Source organism: Typha latifolia, chromosome 1 (assembly GCF_019914945.1).
Source record: "Typha latifolia isolate L0001 chromosome 1, TyphaL0001v2, whole genome shotgun sequence".
NCBI lineage: Eukaryota > Viridiplantae > Streptophyta > Magnoliopsida > Poales > Typhaceae > Typha > Typha latifolia.
This window is the reverse complement of record NC_133086.1, coordinates 21,260,210-21,276,764: the sequence shown is the minus strand read 5'-3', so window position 1 is coordinate 21,276,764 and position 16,555 is coordinate 21,260,210. Positions and strand designations below refer to the sequence as shown.

The 16,555-nt window shown below is 36.4% G+C and overlaps 5 protein-coding genes and 2 non-coding genes across 8 annotated transcripts; 4 read left to right on the top strand and 3 right to left on the bottom strand.

The window, feature by feature from the left end:
• Positions 1-61: 61 nt before the first annotated feature.
• On the top strand, positions 62-3,538 carry LOC140792056 (uncharacterized). The gene is made up of 4 exons (XM_073142868.1): positions 62-200; positions 366-603; positions 800-875; positions 1,020-3,538. Exons 1-3 carry the CDS (start codon positions 125-127, stop codon positions 843-845), a joined length of 360 nt encoding a protein of 119 aa, XP_072998969.1. The 5' UTR covers positions 62-124; the 3' UTR covers positions 846-875; positions 1,020-3,538.
• LOC140792049 (sphinganine C4-monooxygenase 1-like) lies at positions 1,938-2,922 on the bottom strand. Its single transcript, XM_073142855.1, has 2 exons — positions 2,701-2,922; positions 1,938-2,633 (listed from the first exon to the last, which is right to left on the bottom strand). Exons 1-2 carry the CDS (start codon positions 2,920-2,922, stop codon positions 2,091-2,093), a joined length of 765 nt encoding a protein of 254 aa, XP_072998956.1. The 3' UTR covers positions 1,938-2,090.
• Positions 3,539-6,671: 3,133 nt separating the features above from the next.
• Positions 6,672-7,838, bottom strand: LOC140796653 (sphinganine C4-monooxygenase 1-like). The gene is made up of 2 exons (XM_073149729.1): positions 7,530-7,838; positions 6,672-7,432 (listed from the first exon to the last, which is right to left on the bottom strand). Exons 1-2 carry the CDS (start codon positions 7,749-7,751, stop codon positions 6,872-6,874), a joined length of 783 nt encoding a protein of 260 aa, XP_073005830.1. The 5' UTR covers positions 7,752-7,838; the 3' UTR covers positions 6,672-6,871.
• Positions 7,839-8,724: 886 nt separating this feature from the next.
• TRNAK-CUU (transfer RNA lysine (anticodon CUU)) lies at positions 8,725-8,797 on the bottom strand. The gene has a single exon. It is a non-coding gene; the product is annotated as a tRNA-Lys (tRNA).
• Positions 8,798-9,096: 299 nt separating this feature from the next.
• On the top strand, positions 9,097-13,996 carry LOC140780684 (NAP1-related protein 2-like). Of its 2 annotated transcripts, XM_073126386.1 has the most exons (10): positions 9,097-9,350; positions 10,474-10,596; positions 10,704-10,754; positions 10,957-11,028; positions 11,134-11,247; positions 11,339-11,400; positions 12,241-12,301; positions 12,584-12,640; positions 12,736-12,777; positions 13,636-13,996. In XM_073126386.1, the coding sequence occupies exons 1-10, from the start codon at positions 9,222-9,224 to the stop codon at positions 13,702-13,704; spliced, it is 780 nt and encodes a 259-aa protein (XP_072982487.1). In that variant the 5' UTR covers positions 9,097-9,221; the 3' UTR covers positions 13,705-13,996. The 2 variants fall into 2 exon arrangements, with proteins under 2 accessions (XP_072982487.1, XP_072982488.1); XM_073126387.1 differs by lacking the exon at positions 10,957-11,028 and having other exon boundaries at positions 9,100-9,350.
• A 976-nt stretch (positions 13,997-14,972) lies between these two features.
• LOC140797880 (flavonol synthase/flavanone 3-hydroxylase-like) lies at positions 14,973-16,279 on the top strand. Its single transcript, XM_073151571.1, has 3 exons — positions 14,973-15,407; positions 15,478-15,799; positions 15,900-16,279. The coding sequence occupies exons 1-3, from the start codon at positions 15,016-15,018 to the stop codon at positions 16,158-16,160; spliced, it is 975 nt and encodes a 324-aa protein (XP_073007672.1). The 5' UTR covers positions 14,973-15,015; the 3' UTR covers positions 16,161-16,279.
• A 99-nt stretch (positions 16,280-16,378) lies between these two features.
• Positions 16,379-16,452, top strand: TRNAE-UUC (transfer RNA glutamic acid (anticodon UUC)). Its single transcript has one exon. It is a non-coding gene; the product is annotated as a tRNA-Glu (tRNA).
• Positions 16,453-16,555: the final 103 nt, after the last annotated feature.

Genomic DNA, 16,555 nt, shown 5'->3' with positions numbered 1-16,555 from the left:
ATATTTTGCTACAGGACTGTGCTTATGTGGATAACACTGAAAATTGGATACATTTAGCTATTTATGTTGTTGATTACAGGAAGAAAGATACCTGCATTTTTTCAGTTGCACTCTTTAGCCATACATGAGTGACCCATGGTCAGTATCCTTGCTTCTATCAGACTCAGAGGACTCAGAGGCAACAGAAACAATTCGACAAGGTTGTCCTATTCATCTTTCATATCTAATCGAGATGTGGAACTGTGTGATTTTTGTAGTATCATCGCTTTATGTAACATAGCTTTTATCACCTTGTACAAGTAGTGGTGAAAATAGTCCATTTAACATGGACCTTGACTTGAACCTTCACATACATCAATTAACAGGTTCACTTTTGAAGAAAAATTTCACTCTGGGGCAGTCTCATGAGGGACGCCATTTGGTGGTTACTTTAGGACAGAAGGAAGAGAAAAGCCCTCCTGTCATAGGTTTTGCTTTTGTTCTTAGAGAAGTACTGTTAGCGTTCATGAAGCTTGAAAGGTTGAACTGTGTGAAGCTCCTTGTCATTTTTTTATTTCCTCCTGTTTGTGTTTTGTGCCAGTCTGCTAGTTCCCCTCTCACAAGGTAATCTTGTCCTTTTATCTTTCATATGAAACATAATGGATAGGATCTCAGGCCTAAAATATTCATTTGGAAATACAGTTCAAAGGTCTGCTGCACGCACGCCTGTACTTTCAAAGTTCTCATTGACTATGTAACACCATTGTTAATATAGGTTCTAGGACTATGAAGAATATAATTTTATGCTTGACCTTTTCAGGTATTTTGATCATCTCTGGGTGTCCAATCTCTCAGAACTGTCATGATATATCGGATGAAGCTCCATCTGCAAACTGGTAAGAGCACAATTCATATCCCAGAGTTGCAATTAATGCTGAAGAGAGGAATTTCACTTTATCACACCAATATTACTATGGCTGTGCAAGAAAGTATTTAAATCAGCTATCATCTGACTAGGATCATAATTCTGTTGTTTTCAGACAGGTAATATTTTGATCCCTTCATCATTATATAGAACATGCTAACCATCAAAATGCTGGCACCGGAAGGCCACCTTATTATTTTTCCTTGACCAATTGTCGCATTTCACTACCTGGAAAACAAGGCCAAAGAGGTACAATATTCTGACGATAGGACCTGACTGTTAATGCATTATTTTGATATTCTTTTTTCTGGCCGAAAAGGTGACCTGTGAGCTTTTTAATGATAGCAAACAATTTCTACTATTTCTTATCGTAATCCTCAATATTGTTTGTCAACCTACACTGTTATTGTTTATCTACGGTTAAGATTTAACACCTCTACCCTTTCTCTTAAAAAAAAGATTTACCACCTCTTTTTTATAACTCAAAATGAGTTTACAATATGTGGTAAACTTTGATAAACCAAGCAAGATATATGTTTTGTATTTCAGAGCACTTGATATTCGTTACTCAATCAAATAATCCTTCTTCTTCTTCTCCTTCTATTTTGTACTTCTATTGATCTGCATTAATGACCTACTAGAGAGGAAAAGTGTTATCTGCTGGTTCAGGTGATCCTTCCAGCATAGACCGACTAGTGTAAGCCTTCTCTCATGCCTCAATGTCAAGTTGTTCTCTACCCAAGTGGTAAGATGATGACTAACCATTCCAGCTCGTATATGTCATATATATACTTATATTGAACCGTGAAATTGAATGCCTGCACAATGTTGCTTTTTTAGCCCTAGAAAATGGCTAGTATTGTGACGAAGAAATATCTGGTTTAATGTCTGCTTCTGCCTTCTGCTGATCAATAAATCAGCCATCTTCCAAGTAAAAGAAATTGTCCTGTACATGCCATAATTTTTCACTAATACAAAAACTATTCGGCAATTGTGCTGAAATGCTGAATTTGAAATGCCATTGCAAAACGGGTAGCAATTTTGATCTCCTTATTGTGTATATAAATGGCAGAGATAACTTACAAATTTCCCAATCGGCAATATCAATCACACTACTCTGCTTACAGAACTATGTTAGAACTTAGAACATACACAATCATGTTATATAGACAATTCCTATGCTAATCTATTCTTTTACTGGCCTTGCTTCAAGACCACCATCTTTTCTCTTTTTCAGGGAGTATGGCATGTATGTTCCAAGAATTCTGTCCCAAACAACAAAGAATGGCTGTGAGAAGTTGTATTTGCCACCATAAAGCTGGTGATGGACATCATGATAAGCACTGTTGTTGTTGAAGAACACATGGAGAGGATTGCCAGGAAGCCAGAGGCCGCAATGGTCATCAACTGTCTTAATGGTCGCGAATGAGAAGAAGAAAATCGCCGTGCGAGGGGTCATGCCGGAGATCAGAAAAGATAAGGCACCACCAACAGTGTCAAGAAGCAGGCCTTCCAGTGGATGGTTGTATAGAGCTCCATATGCAAAGGGCACAACAAGGCTGTGATGCTTAGAGTGGATATGTCTGTACAAGAACTTGTTCATGTGCATGTATCTATGAATGAAGTACTGCCATGTATCCAGGACGAACATCGCAAGAACAAACTGAATCACCACCAACAACAAGGAAGGCTGCGAGGCTCGATTAATCTCTTCATCTTTGCTGACCACCTGCATATGCTCAGGAATTCAGTAAGGAAACTAATGCACGTCAATGAAACTACCGTTCTTGTTTTACCTTGAATAGGATGATGGCGACGACAATCTGAAATACTTGTTGGATTAGAACACCTTTGACGACGGTTCCTTTCGATGCTAAATTCTTGGTTTCCTCCTCCTTCCTCGAGTGCAACCTGTACTTCTCCAATGATCCTAGCAGCACATAAATTCCAGAGTACAGCCAGTACACCAAGACAGGCACAAAAGTTCCCAGCATCTCATCTGATATCTTGTAACCCATTTCTTCTCCCTTCAGTATTCTTCTTTTTCGATAAATTTAGCTATATATAGAGCAGGGAAAAACTTATCTTCTGAGTTCTTAGCTGCAATTGATCTGTCAAAGCAACGAATAGATCCTCTTTTTTCTTTCTTTCTCCCACAAAGAACTTGACTTTTATTGGTGCAGGGATAATGGAGAGCACATGAGGTAAGGAGATGCAATACTCTGTCAATAACTAGGTGCTGTCTCAATGCATGCACATGGGTTTGACTGGGGAAACCAACTGGAACTCTCAACTGAAGTCTATGGACTCATGATCCTGTGGGCAAACCCAGCCATCAGATGGGCATTGTGAACTGGAAGGTCAACTCTATGTGGCACAGAGGAAGATGCCTGACTGATGGTCAAAGTATCGGAGGCATCTTCATGCTGACATCTTACAACTCAATCAATGTGCTTAAATGTTGTTTCGTTTTCTTCGCCTGATCCTCATAGAAAACTATGCCAATGTTATCCCCTGTTTTGTTTACCGGAGGGGATCAATTGATCAAACCCCTGCGTAGTTTGTGGAATCCTTGTGTTTCCATTCTCTCAAACAATTTATTTTGTGAAACGTCTCCTTGATGCTGTGTTTTAACTGTGGACTTTGAATTCTAATCCAAAATCCAAAATTTAACGCATATCAAATAAACATGTCGCATGGCCTAGACCTATCACCACTAATAAAAACTTAAAAGCACTTGGTGCTTTAACAACGATAATTTCGTAGTTAATTAGCTACGTGTTCGTACGCCATAAATGAGAATTGCAGCTGTTAATTAATTCTTCCGTTGCTAATAACACCAAAAAGTATTGGTATTATGCTCTCTGACACATATTTAATTTGATCCTTCAAACCATTGAGCAGAACTAATCCAGGAAAAAAGAAAAGATCTCCAGTGCATTTGCAAATTAGATTCCAAGTTCAATAAACATTTTATGATTAACGTCCTATATTTTGGAATGCAGTAATTCAACATCTCATTTTCTTTTTCTGAGTTTACCCTAACATCTTCGAATGAAACAACCCAAGAATAATTTATTCAAATTATATATATTTTTTTAAAGTTAAATGTATTTTATCCTTCTGTACTTATGCATAAAATTACTTTATCCCCGTGTGTATAATTATCACTAAAGTAAAATTGTTAGTTTTTCTCTTAAACTTAATTGAGCGACATCAAAATAATTAAAATGTCAATTTGTTAGAGAAGACATATATATTTTAATATAATATAACAAAATGATCAAAATAGTTATAGTACTCAGTTAAATTTAATAAAAAAATTAGCAGTTTTATTTTAGTCATCAGTACATAAACTAATTTGAGACTTTTTAAAGTACAGAGAGATAAAATAATTTTAAGTATGGGTGAAATATATTTAACTCTTTTTATTTAAAAAAAACCTAAATTATCTTTTAGTGAGACACGGTACGGTAATTAATTAGATCCTATAAGAAATCTTTGATTTTGTGAAGCGAGCTAAAGTGGGATAGGACTTTTAAAAAGTGAATCATTTAATCAGTAGAGCTTTAAAAAAATATATCATAGGCTAAAGTCAATAGTAGTTAACTAAAGTAACAATATAGTGTTAACATGAAAATAATGAAAATATTATTTAAATTTTTTTTTATTTTTTTAATAGATCGTCCTATGCTACAAGTTGCATATAAACACTATGATAAAAGTCTATCAAATATTAATCCCAATATTTAGGATGGATAAAGATTTCAACTCATAGTCTCTGCCGGTGCTACCGGCGGATAGGACATCTCAGCCGTCTTTTAATAATTCTGTTTGCTTTGTTAATTTCCGCTAAATTTTCCATTAATTGCGTAAACTTTAGGTGGTTACGATAAATAAAGCCGGCATTTCTCACGGTCATAATTATACGCTGTTCATCCATGCACGCATGTTCCTCTTTGCCTCACCGCCCTCACCCTGTTCATGTCCTCTATTCTTATTTTTATCTTTTATTAGGTCCCAATCCTTCCTACACTTTAATGAAATAATAATACACGATTAATTTTCTTAACGGCTCCAACATACGACCCAACTGTTCAACCCTAAATTTTAGGTTGCTACAACAAATTAATTTGCCTATTTCTCAACAAAAAAAATGTAATATCTTATTTAATAATATGTAATATCTTATTTTGGATAATTCTCTTTTTGTCCTATGAACTATCACTTGTTCTCGCCACTATATGAATATTTTACCTTACCTAATTCTTTCCATTAGGAGTTATTATACACAAAAAAATAATAATTTAGGGGGTCATTAATTTATCTATTTATCAACATTAACAGAATTGGCAAAAGGAAATTTATATTAGAAATTAGTCAATAAAGCACGGGGTGAAATGTAATATCTCATTCGAGATGATTTATTTTTCGCCTCATAAACTATCACAATCTCTCACACTGACTATCTCAACGGTTTTCTTTTTGTATATAATGACCCCTTGAATCATTAGAAGTATCTCACTTAGACCCTTCCCGTTAGAAAACCATTAAATACAAAATAAATTAGGAGGGTTATTATATACCAAAAAAGTTGAGCAGTCCTGTGTAGAAAATATTGATAGTTTAGAAGGCGAAAATAAAATTATCTCATCTCATTTTGTAAATTACTTTTCTATTTATAAATATTCATTATTTGTTGCACACTTGATGTAGATAGGCTTTTGTAGTTTAACAGGATCTTATCTTTTTTATATAATTTTGTATAATCAATGTATAATTTGTTATAATAAAATACACATAATTCTTATATACGTTACGTATTAAAGTTTAATATGATTAAATGATAAAAGCCCTCCAATTTAGGAGACGTGATGGGTAAGTGTTTGGTAGCATAAAGTTAGCTAAAATGAAGATGAAGTGGTCCTGGTAGACCCACACCTAAGGATGCATGCCCGCATGCATGCAATTGCTAGGTCCTATCTCAACCGTTTCAAGCTAACTTAGAGGCAATTTAATTAGTTGCCAGCTAGCACAATATCAATAACCGAACAAGACCATCCATTGACCTACCCATTCATTATAAAATTAGTTTAGGTTCTACATATATATATATATATATATATTTCATCCTAATTTTCTAACAAACTTAAAAAGATAACTTTTCTTGTCGCTTTATTTATGATTTATGACTCTTTTAAAAATATTTTATAACAAAAAATTTACTTATATATATATATATATATATATATATATATATATATATATATATATATATTGGTCGGACCTTTTTATTATCTACAAAATGTGTGATAAAGTTCTGCATATTTTTTAAGTAAAACTTTTAGTATAATAAGTATGCTCATTTATAGGTATTAATCAACTATAAATGTTTATATAAATTTATTTAAAATAATCATTACGCTTTACGACCTAATAACAAAATGTGAATAAAATTATAGATGTAACCAATTTAAAATATGCACATAAAGTTATTCTTAAAAAAATTTATACATGAACCAAATGACGGCATAACAGTGTTCATAACTTGCACTAATGACTTTCGAGTTTGTGCGAAAATTCTCCCATGTTTTTAGCGTACAAGTGAAAGAGAATGAATGTGGGTTAGTGTGTCCAGAATTTGGAAAATTTTAGGTCAGTCACAAATATCTCAAACACATTCTAAGCCATCGTCACTGGAAACCGCACTGCATTTATATGGTCATGAACTCACAATGACTTATTCATGTGAAAGAAGTACAGAGAATTGTACACGGAACTGTAACTAGCTAACAGCAACATTAATTATAATAAATTCGCAAATTAGGTCGGCCGATAAAGAACTAATTAAAACCATTTACACCTCTCTCTCGATCTCTCCTCTCTTTTCTTTTTTTTTGTGTCACAATTAGCTTTATTTTTTTTTTTTCACTCCTATTGGACTAAAAGAACTAGCACTGTGACAAATTAAGATAGCCTTTTTGCAGGCCTTGCTTCGAGACCACCACCATGCCTCTTCTCAATCTTGTAAGGCATATGAGTTCCAAGTATCTTATCCCACGTGACGAAGAACGGCTGCGAGAAGTTATACTTGCTGCCATGGAATTGGTGATGGATGTCGTGGTACGCGGTGTTATTCCAGAATAAGGAGTGGAATAAGTTGCCGGGGAGCCAGAGGCCGCAGTGGTCGTCGATGCCTTTGATGGTCGAGAAGGAGAAGAAGAAGATAGAGGTCCGCGGCGTCATGCCGGACGCCGCGAAAGCTAGGGCTCCGCCGAGGGTGTCGAGGAGGAACCCCTCGATGGGGTGGTTGTATTGGCTGCCGAAGGCGTACGGGACGACGAGGCGGTGGTGCCATGAATGGATCCGGCGATATAAGTACTTGTTGGTGTGCATGTACCTATGCCAGAAATATTGCCATGTATCTATCACAAACATTGCCACCAAGACTTGTTTTGCTATCACGACGACGGGCGTAGTATGACCACCACTAGTACCACTAGTGCTAGTGTTATTATCTCTCGTCATCTATGTACGAAGAAGATTAGCGTAAGAATTGGAAGAGAGCGAACATAAGAATAAGAAAAAGATTGCAAGAATTTAAAACAATGTTTTGAATGCTTACCCTGAAGACCAAGAAGGCAACGGCAGCCTGAACCAGTTGCTGGAGAAGAACAACAATGGCGACGTGGCGTTTGGACGCTAAGTTCTTGAGGTCTTCATCCTTCCGCGAGTGTAATCGGTACCTGTCGAGGGATCCAAGCATCATGTACAAGCCTGAGTAGAGCCAGTAGACTAGAATGGGAGTCACAATGCCCAGAGCTTCATCAGAAGGGAGATGAACCATTTCGATTACTTTCACACACAGAGGGAGAGAGAGAGAGAGAGACTGCGATTGAAGAGTTAATTAGTTGAGGAGGATATACTTTTGGAGCTTAGTGGATTGATTTATATATAGAATGCAAAATGACCCCAGGAATAATTAAGTATATCACTTTTTGAACCTAATATAGTTGCCTTATCACCAGTGAGCCTATAGAATTAACTCTAAGGGAATTTATATTTATAACTCTTAGAATTTTCATCCAAACTAAAAAATACAAATGATCAAGCTACCTCTATCATTATTTAGCAAATTGCTAAATAACAAAAGTTCCTATACTATCTTCAAATCATACCTTATTTATTGTAGGGATAAGTAAATATTTTTATATTCTCATTAACAATAAATTAATAATTATAACATAGTTTTTAATTCATAAGTGGGGGTTAATTACTTAGTTAAGTTTACAAAATATATTGGACTAAGTTGGAATTCAGTCAAACTATATATAGTTAAACTATAACCTTTTTAAATCATTGAGAGTAGAATTGCATTTGTTGAAGTAGGACAAATTAATTGCTAGACTCCAATTGCTCTCAAGGAGTACATCTATACATACAACTTAATTCATCTACTCTTGGTTTCCCCTGCATGGTTTCTCTGAAAAACAATAGTGAAAGAAAAGGAACAGAAATGGATCAGTTGATGGTGATCTGATTGGATGTTGCAGGAATTTGATCTCTTTGGTCAATTTTTATATGTGAAGAAATTGATATGGTAGATTTTTTATTTAAAAAAAAGAGAGAGAACTTTTATTAAATCACATGATCATTGATGATGCATAGGACCAACGAGAGCACACAGCCGACAGGATGAAAGAAACAGCATCCAAACACTACACTGACAGGTTAACCACCCAAACTACTTCTATGATCTATACATCCCGTGGGATACAAAAAGACCAAGAGATAAATCATGATAATTAAAAAATATACAACGCCCACCGTGGGGCTCGAACCCACGACCACAAGGTTAAGAGCCTTGCGCTCTACCAACTGAGCTAGACGGGCACTTGAGAACACGCAATACGTTTCTTTATAGGTAATTGCATAAATCTCGAGGCGAAGAAATTTGCTTGGGTAATTAATCCGACGAAACGCCTTCATAGTTCATACTTGCTTATTAAGCATACTCTAGGGTTAGGGTTTAACCATCTCTTGGACGACTACGATTACCGCCCGGTCTTGGAAACCCAAGATCCTATGAGAACGGACGGTCCAGATGAACTCTATCGCATTAGGCGGCTTCCCGGTAGTTTTACCGGGAGAAGATCTAAGGGTTCTATAAATATCAAGCTCAGTTCCTCCTTAACGAGGCTTTCGTGGTTTCCCTCTCCCCTGTTGGTGGCTAAAACCCTTAAAACGCCTCCGTTGCCCTCTGGTCTGATAGCCCAATTCTAGTGTTAGGGTTAGGGTTTAGGAGGCTCGGAGGAAGATGGTGGCGGACAAGGGGAAGAGGTCGAAGGTAGCAGAGAAAGGAGTGGAGGAAGAGAACGATCACATTGATGGGGATCTCGTGCTCTCCATCGAGAAGCTGCAGGAGATACAAGATGAGCTCGAGAAGGTGAGATTTTACCTACGTTTTCTCCTTTTCTTCTGAATTTATATCTAAATTTTATAGCAATGATTTGGTTGGATTAAGTTATTCAGTAATCTAGTATGGGATGCATCAGCAAGAAGGGATCATTTGTGCAATTTGCTTCTTCTTAAGTTTTATTTCATGTTCTTTTTCCTTGGTTCCCTATCACGCCATTAGAAAATAGATTTATGATTTTGCTTTATTTTTTCCTTTTCAAGGTTCACCTTCTACTTGACATCTTGAAGTCAAGTCAGTTTATTTTTCGAAACGAGAAAATGTTAGGAAACAAAGGTTATGTGCGTCAGATTTTGTGGCTGTAATCTTAAATGCCCATCTTTTCAGTAACGAGAGAAGTTTCCAGAGAAGCTTTTCTTAAAGAGAAAGTTTCATTTTGTGGGCGGCGAGTAGAATTTCTTCTGAATTCTACTGTACCGAACTGAGGAAAAAAGTAATACAGAAGCCATATAAACTTATATTGATTATAATGATATTTGTTGTACGCAAAGATGCTACATGGGTGTAAAAGATCAAAGATCTATATTAGAAATATTTCTGAAGTTTGAGATTGCATTTGTTCCCTAGCTGGTATAGTTAGGCTATAAGCTTGTGGAGAGGCTTTTATAGAAGCTTTTGATGTTTCACAGTAACAATTAGTGCTACTTTTTGTAGGCGTTAGCCTTCAAATATGATCCTAAAATTTGTCTTTTTAGTAATTCCATATTCCTAATATTAAGAAGGTTATAATTTCTGAAGGAAAAAAAGGGCTTGACATAGTTTCAGCTTTGTACGAAAGCTTACCTGAATTGAACTTGCAAGAGTCCTCAAAGACAGATTTTTTTTTTTCTTTTGAAGATTCTGTCATGGTCCTTTTAGGCAGTGGTTCTGCTGACTACTAACCATTTCAACAAACTAATATTCATTTGGAATTTCTTGTTCCGGCCAGTAAGTAGACGTTCTCTTTTGTATGAAGTGGTGTTGTACTTTGTTCGCGTATTTTCTGCTATGAACTTCATTTTGTTGGTTTGCTTTCAGAATCTATCATGTGTTGGTTGTTGAAGTTTAAGGATTTTTTTATCCATGCTTTACTGATCTTATTTATTATTACTAGGTTAATGAGGAAGCAAGTGATAAAGTTTTGGAGGTGGAACAGAAATATAATGAAGTTCGCAGACCTGTTTACCATAAACGCAATGAGATAATCAAATCCATTCCTGACTTTTGGTTAACTGCGGTTTGTAATCTAGTTGTACTTCCTTTATGTATTGTTCTATAAAGTGCACGCTTAGTTTTTATATATATCTCTTTATTATTATTCTAATTATTTTTGCTACTCTTCAGTTTCTCAGTCATCCTGCTCTTGGTGATCTTCTAACTGAGGAGGACCAAAAGGTATATGTGCTTCCATTGCTCAAAGATAGAACATTTGAAACCTAATCCATAGTAATGAGTCAAACAACATGATATATCTTTTTATGTTTTAATAATTCCTTAATTGGTTTAAGGACAAAAATATTGTGGCTGTTCTGGATATAATTGTTAATCTGTATTAGGTATTACAGTGTTGACATTCCTTTAATTTTCTTGTATATAGATTCTCAAGTATTTGACTTCACTAGATGTTGAAGATTGTAAAGATGTGAAGTCAGGCTACACTATTACTTTTGTGAGTTGTTGTATATCTATTTTCAACCTGTGCTTTCTTATGCTTTAGGTATTTTTTCTATGCTTTATGTTTTTGCATCATTAATATGGTGTTTAATATTCTTAGAATTTCTCCCCAAATCCTTACTTTGAAGACATAAAGCTCACAAAGACATATTTATTCACCGAGGAAGGAACGACTAATATAAATGGTACAGCAATTAAGTGGAAGGAGGGTATGGTAAGGGTTGACATATGGAGTGCATTTCTTTGGAAGTTCATTTTCCAGTTTGTAGTCTAAGTCTGGCATTCTTTTTTCTCATAATATGAAGAATATTGCCAATGGTAATGCTCACGAGAAGAAAGGAAGCAAGCGACCTTTTGCTGAGGAGAGGTATTTTTTGCCTCTTATTCCGTCACATATATTTTTGGTAATATAGCTTCCAAGTTAGCTGATATTCAATCTTTATCAATCCTTTCAGTATTCTGTTAGAATCAATGTCGTGTATTTTGTTGTTAACCCTTCTGACAGTGTGCCAGTACATGATATAGTCTTGGTGTCATATATCCTGAACCGTGATATTTCTTAAAAACTTATCCTAATATATGGTGAGAGTTGCATTGTGGTGGTGGTGCCCGACAACTTATAAGTATTGCCATCTACATAATAATGTATTTCTAGCCTGTGAGCCACATGGCTATGCACCAATTTGGCTAGGACATGTTGCCAGAGAACTAAGGCTTAAGCTTGCATTCATCTACTCAAACTCAGAATGGGCAGGCTAAGTCTGGACCTTGATCTGGCCCGTTTAATATCTCACCGCGCCAAATGATGTCCGACATCGTTTTGGCTCTACCTGAAGTTGAGCCAAGTCAACCTACGTCAAGTTTATAGGCAGGGCTGAAGTAAGGCAGAAGTTGCAAGACTGGGCGACTGCATTTTCCATCCCAAGCTACTCAAGCTTATTGAGCTGAATACACTGACACCACTTATTAGTAGTAACAATGAGAGCATTTTGAGATGACTGAAATAGTTTTTTAGATTTGTAACTTCTCTTCGCAGAAGATTTCTGGAGATCATACTGTTGAAACATAACTCTCATCAAACACTAGGCATGATTCTTATGGGATGTGTTATCTCCTTAATGTTTTAGGCAAATCCAATGTATTAGAGTTCAATTTGCATTATTGCTCGCATCTGTTCTTCTTACCTATTTGCATTTCTTTTGTGCAGTTTCTTCAGTTGGTTCAGTGAGACACAACAAAAGAATCTCTTAGATGGAGTAGCAGATGAGGTATATTCTTTAAAAATAATCCTGTCATCTTTGCTACAGAGTAGTAAAGTCATTCTACTGTCTTTTTAAACAGCATGTTATCAACTAGTCTCTGTATGTTATTTGATGTGATGCCATTTACCTTGTACTACTTTATTGTCTCCTATTTTACTTGTTCTGCTGGGTTTGTAATTTTGTATATCTGGGGTTCCTTGTTTTCACTATATCAAGTTATGGCCTATTTAAACTGCTTATATGTATTATCTATTGTTGTTATCTATGCTGCAACATGTGTATATGTAGGTGGCTGATATTATTAAGGAAGATTTGTGGCCCAATCCTTTGAAGTATTTCAACAATGTATGTTGTTCTTCTTTCTTGCTTTGTTTCCCCTTTTCATTTCCCCAAGAATTGTCTTTGGCTTGGAATAACATACAATTTCTCTGGTGGTGCAGGAAGCTGATGAGGATTTTGGTGGAGATGAGGATGATGAAGAGGTGGCCTTTTTTTTTTTTTGTATACTGCATATAGCTAGTTAATTTTGGTATGCTATACATCTATTGAATAGCCTTTACAGAATCTTAGTGTATTTTCCTTGGCCTTTGTTTTGCCTTTTCTGAGTGCTTGTATTTATCATCCAGTCATTCTTTTGTTGTGATTTCGTCCGGTCTGCTTTTAGTCCTCAGTATGCTGCAGTTCTATGCTTTCAGTTAGGGGTAAATGAGCCTTGTTCTTGTCTTAACTCCTACGTATGCTTTTTGTGACACTTAAAATGCACTATAAGGAGTGGCATAACTCACATGCATATCAACATGGGTTAAATCAACCAAATAATAATCAATTGATACATAGATTCTATGTATCAAATATTGTGCTGGAATGGTGCTCGTTTTTGTCTTTATTGCAAGCATTTTTCACTACATTAATTTTATTCTAACCTAGTCAGTTTACCTGTACTGGTCAAAGAGATTATTTGGTCCATTCTGCTCAGTCTTTGGATGCTAAGGATTGTGGTTTTGTTTGAATTGTTGAAACCTGCAATCTCTGTCTACTCTTGTGAAGCTTGCTCTTTATGGAAACAGATTTGGATGAATTAAGTAAATGTGAACAATTGATTGCCTTCATGTTTTGGGTGTTATGATGTTTTTTCTGTTCACAGTAGAAGTTCTATCCATTTAGAAGGCGTCCTTGATTGGCTTTTCGCAATAGATTTTGCTTCATTAGTAATCTTGTTATTACGACTTATTGTTCTCATTTATTTAAGCAGGATTTATGTTCAGACTTATCAGGTGTTGCAATATATACCAGTCTCGACTAATATTCCTGTGAATTATTATCCTCTTTCTCTCTTACAGGGATCGGAGGATGAGGATGGAGAGCAAGACGATGACGAAGAGGACGACGATGACGAGGAAGACAACTAATCTCAATTATTTTCAAGATAGTTATATTCCCAGTTGGCTTCCAGTTCACTTATGCGGAATGCAGCTTGCGGCACACACTGGTTACTGGTTACGACTTAGGTTTTCTCTTGATCTTATTCCAATCCTCTCATAGCTATCAGTCTAGGTGCTTCACTTACATGAGCCTCTTCCTCTAGAGCACTTTGCCCACCTTTGTAATAGCTAACTTAACATAAAGGAGCATGGCATGCTTCTCATTCTGGACTCCAAGAGTAAATTTCTTAATAGTATTACTAACTAACTTATATTTCAATGTGCTGGTCTTTACCTCACTTCATGTTATTTCTTTAGTTGGACCTATACACAAGTACCGAATCTTCCGGGTTGACAATTGTCTCTTCTGTCAGTATGATATTATATGGGACAATGTTTCACCATGCAAGGATGAAATATTTGTTAGACGTTAAAACTTTTTAGTTTCGTTTTTTTTTTAACTTCAGCTAGCACTCTTGTGCAATTTCTCTTTGTTTTATCCTTTCCACTGCTGAGTGCAGAGTGGTTGACCAAACTATTCCTGTTTTAAATTCTATTTATCAAAAAGAAATTTAAGATAACTAAAATATTTAATTTATAATTATTTTGCTTTTTAACACGACCGCCGGTTAGTTCGATCTTTTTATCCTATACTCAAATGCTATTTCAGCATTTTATTTATAAAAAATGTTTTAAGTTAGTATTTTAGCAGGTTAAATTAAAATTTTATTTGTATATAAAAAATATTTATCTTAGTAGGGTAAAATGCTTATGGCTTTGCTTGTTTTGAGTTTAGAGATCTTCTAAATTTATTCAAAGACTCTTAATTTGATTCAGTAATTAAATATATATATATGTATTTTTTCTTATATCTAACTAAATTTACTTTTTAAAAAATTAGGACTAAGACATAAAACTAACTACTCGAGTTTGGGGCCAAGCTCAAATCAAACAAGCATATAAGTTTAGCTTTTCTGTAGGGCCCTTAGTAAAATTGATCAATAAGAAATTTAAGGGCAGTCTACGTTGATAAAGAAAATTTCGAACAGAACTAGTTTGGTGAAAAACTCCTGATTGAGCTTCTACTGATGAGGAATTGGTGCTTGTCGTTTTGTGCAATCACGAGAGAACCGCGACTGTGTGAGTATCTTCCGTTTCTACTGATGATGAATTGGTGCTTGTCGTTTTGTGCAATCACGAGAGAACCGCGACTGTGTGAGCATCTTCCGTTTCTACTGATGACAAATTAAGGGAGATAAAGTACCGAGCGATTCTCTGAGAGAACCTTGCGCTTTGAGCATGGCGAGTGAACCCAACGTCACCATCCCAGTTGTGGATTTATCTCCTTTCCTCCAAGGAGACGGAGATGGAGATGGAGATGGAGATAGAGATGGAATAAACTTGGCCAAAGAAACCATAGGCCAAGCATGCAAGACCCATGGCTTCTTCCGGATAGTGAACCATGGTGTGCCCACCGAGCTCATGGTTCGAGCTCTCAACCTCTCAAAGGCATTCTTCTCTCTCCCTGACGAAGAGAAACTTAAATCAAAACCCATCCCAGGATCAAAAGCTCCTCTACCAGCAGGATACTGCAAACAACCGGAGAACTCCGCGGACAAGAACGAATACTTGATGGTCTTCTCTCCAGAGCTCGGATTCAACCTCTACCCGAACGACCCGGCCGAGTTCAGGTATGGCATGAGATACAAACCCATCTTATCTATAGATGGTTGCAAAACCATTTAACTCTATTGATTGCAGAGCAACGCTGGAGGAGTGCTACCATGCGCTCTCCAAAACGGCTATCCTGGTACAGGACATCCTCAATGAGTGCATGGCTCTTCCTCCCAACTTCTTCAGAGAGTACAACGCCAACCGCAGCTTCGACATGATGATGGCTCTGCGGTACTACCCTGAGACCGAGGCAGAGAACAACGGACTGAGCGAGCACCAGGACGGGAACTGCCTCACTTTCGTCTTCCAGGACGAAGTAGGAGGACTAGAGGTCCTGAAGGATGGGAAGTGGGTCTCAGCTGACCCTAGCGAGGGGAGCATCATTGTTAACCTTGGTGATATTATTCAGGTATGCACACACACATATATATATATATATATATACCTTCTTTCTTCAAAAACTATATAAAGAACTTGCTCATTGGTACGTGGAACTTAATTTGTCGAAGGTATTAAGCAACAATAAGTTCCAGAGCGCGATGCATAGGGTGACGAGGAAGAAGGCATACAGGCACAGTTTTGCTTTCTTCTTTAACATTGATGGGGAGAAGTGGATCGAGCCATTGCCACAGTTCACGAGTGAGATCGGCGAGGCTCCTTGTTATAGGGGATTTATGTACAACGAGTACATGCAGCTGCGGATGAGGAACAAGACACACCCACCTTCCAGGCCTGAGGATGTTGTTCACATCTCCTACTATGCCATCTGATACCAGCCTTTGTGATGTGTGATTGATTGAGTTGTGGGGATTAATTTGATATCTGTATGTTGGATTTCAAGAACATTGCACCAAGATTAGTACTTTGCGTGGCATCATGATCATATTAATTTGTGAATGTGCAAATCCTCCTGGAATTAGTAATTAGAAATAATTCCACCAGCCCAGAAATTATAATTTTATTATTTATTTGAAACTTATAACACGTCTCCATTGTCGTCTAGTCCGGTTAGGATACCTGGCTTTCACCCAGGCGACCCGGGTTCAAATCCCGGCAATGGAATTTTTTGCCTTTCTCCATAATTCTATATTTCTCATGCTAATCTTTTCGTTTATAAAAAAAAAGTGCTGTTATTTATTCTTGTAAATTTTAGAATAAGAATATA

What these genes read in the sequence shown, in the direction of transcription:
- LOC140792056 (XM_073142868.1), top strand. Translation starts at nt 125, where the DNA reads ATGAGTGACCCATGGTCAGTATCCTTGCTTCTATCAGACTCAGAGGAC. An exon ending in AACAGAAACAATTCGACAAG is followed by an intron (nt 201 to 365) that starts GTTGTCCTATTC and finishes ATCAATTAACAG; the next exon opens with GTTCACTTTTGAAGAAAAAT. An exon ending in GCTAGTTCCCCTCTCACAAG is followed by an intron (nt 604 to 799) that starts GTAATCTTGTCC and finishes TGACCTTTTCAG; the next exon opens with GTATTTTGATCATCTCTGGG.
- LOC140792049 (XM_073142855.1), bottom strand. Translation starts at nt 2,922, where the DNA reads ATGGGTTACAAGATATCAGATGAGATGCTGGGAACTTTTGTGCCTGTC. An exon ending in TCGCCATCATCCTATTCAAG is followed by an intron (nt 2,634 to 2,700) that starts GTAAAACAAGAA and finishes GAGCATATGCAG; the next exon opens with GTGGTCAGCAAAGATGAAGA.
- LOC140796653 (XM_073149729.1), bottom strand. Translation starts at nt 7,751, where the DNA reads ATGGTTCATCTCCCTTCTGATGAAGCTCTGGGCATTGTGACTCCCATT. An exon ending in TTGCCTTCTTGGTCTTCAGG is followed by an intron (nt 7,433 to 7,529) that starts GTAAGCATTCAA and finishes CTTCGTACATAG; the next exon opens with ATGACGAGAGATAATAACAC.
- LOC140780684 (XM_073126386.1), top strand. Translation starts at nt 9,222, where the DNA reads ATGGTGGCGGACAAGGGGAAGAGGTCGAAGGTAGCAGAGAAAGGAGTG. An exon ending in TAACTGAGGAGGACCAAAAG is followed by an intron (nt 10,755 to 10,956) that starts GTATATGTGCTT and finishes TCTTGTATATAG; the next exon opens with ATTCTCAAGTATTTGACTTC. An exon ending in GAGATGAGGATGATGAAGAG is followed by an intron (nt 12,778 to 13,635) that starts GTGGCCTTTTTT and finishes TCTCTCTTACAG; the next exon opens with GGATCGGAGGATGAGGATGG.
- LOC140797880 (XM_073151571.1), top strand. Translation starts at nt 15,016, where the DNA reads ATGGCGAGTGAACCCAACGTCACCATCCCAGTTGTGGATTTATCTCCT. An exon ending in AACGACCCGGCCGAGTTCAG is followed by an intron (nt 15,408 to 15,477) that starts GTATGGCATGAG and finishes TATTGATTGCAG; the next exon opens with AGCAACGCTGGAGGAGTGCT. An exon ending in ACCTTGGTGATATTATTCAG is followed by an intron (nt 15,800 to 15,899) that starts GTATGCACACAC and finishes AATTTGTCGAAG; the next exon opens with GTATTAAGCAACAATAAGTT.